This window comes from Eimeria mitis, genomic scaffold, assembly GCF_000499745.2.
Source record: "Eimeria mitis Houghton genomic scaffold, Emh_scaff5828, whole genome shotgun sequence".
Classification (NCBI taxonomy): Eukaryota; Apicomplexa; class Conoidasida; order Eucoccidiorida; family Eimeriidae; genus Eimeria; species Eimeria mitis.
The window spans coordinates 2,214-3,209 of NW_013574072.1; the positions used below are offsets into that span (position 1 = coordinate 2,214).

The following is a 996-nucleotide window of genomic DNA, read 5'->3' on the forward strand; positions in this document are numbered from 1 at the left end:
AAACCCTAAACTCTAAACCCTAAACCCTGGAAATGTTACTGCTGCGGACACCTAAACCACAAACCCTAAACCCTAAACCCTAAACCCTAAACCCTAGAAATGTTACTGCTGCGGATACTTAAACCACAAACCCTAAACCCTAAACCCTAAACCCTAAACCCTAGAAATGTTGCTGCTGCAATAGACGCAATTCATACCTTGGAGAATATCGCCGCCATCCTCTGCTGAGCCTCCTCACCCCAAACCCTAAACCCTAAACCCTAAACCCTAAACCCTAAACCCTAAACCCTGAAGCAGAAGCAGACTTCCTTCTAGACCACCACAACAGCCAGAGTAGTGGTTTCAACTATATGAAGGGTTTATAAGAGTGCATGCATGCGTGCATGCATGCATGCATGCATGCATGCATGCGTTTGTGTTGTTTTGTTTTGTTTATTTATATTTGTGCTGCGTAGTATATAAGAAAACTGGTGAGTCTGAGGGGGGGGTTCAGGTGTATGTACACCCCAATGCATGCACTGCTGCATGCGAATAGAAATGAATGATATTTGTTTTATATAATTTGTAGTTTTTTGTCTATTTATTTTTTTTTTTTGTACTCTGGGGGTTCTGAGGAGAAAGAGAGATAAAGCGATGAAAAAGAGTTACTTATAGCCCTTTAAAAAACATAAAAAAAGAGAAAAAAACAAAAAAAAACAAAAAAAAAACAAAAACAACAGAGATACTGCTGAGGTGTATGTACACCTCAACTAGTGCCTGTAGAGAGGAGACCAGTGGGCGGCTGCATTCATTTCTTGTATTTGTTGTTGTATTTATATAAAAATAAAAAAATAAATTAATTTATTTAATTAATTTCTCTAAATTTATTTATTTTTTTTTTATTTTTGGGGTTTATGCTGCATGCATTCATGCGAAGCCGCACCCCCGGCCTGAGCCGACTGCTGCTGCTGTGTTTTCTTTGTGTTGCTTTCTCCTTTTTTTTTTTTTTTTTTTTTT

At 38.0% G+C, this 996-nt stretch overlaps 1 protein-coding gene across 1 annotated transcript in view; it reads right to left on the minus strand.

Moving 5' to 3' along the window:
* Nucleotides 1-218, minus strand: part of EMH_0084510 (uncharacterized protein) — a gene marked incomplete at both ends in the record, with an annotated part of 1,900 nt that extends 1,682 nt beyond the window's left edge. Inside the window, one exon of the mRNA XM_013500775.1 lies at nucleotides 198-218. Coding sequence (XP_013356229.1) covers nucleotides 198-218 — 21 coding nt within the window. The remainder of the gene's footprint in view (nucleotides 1-197) is intronic.
* Nucleotides 219-996: the final 778 nt, after the last annotated feature.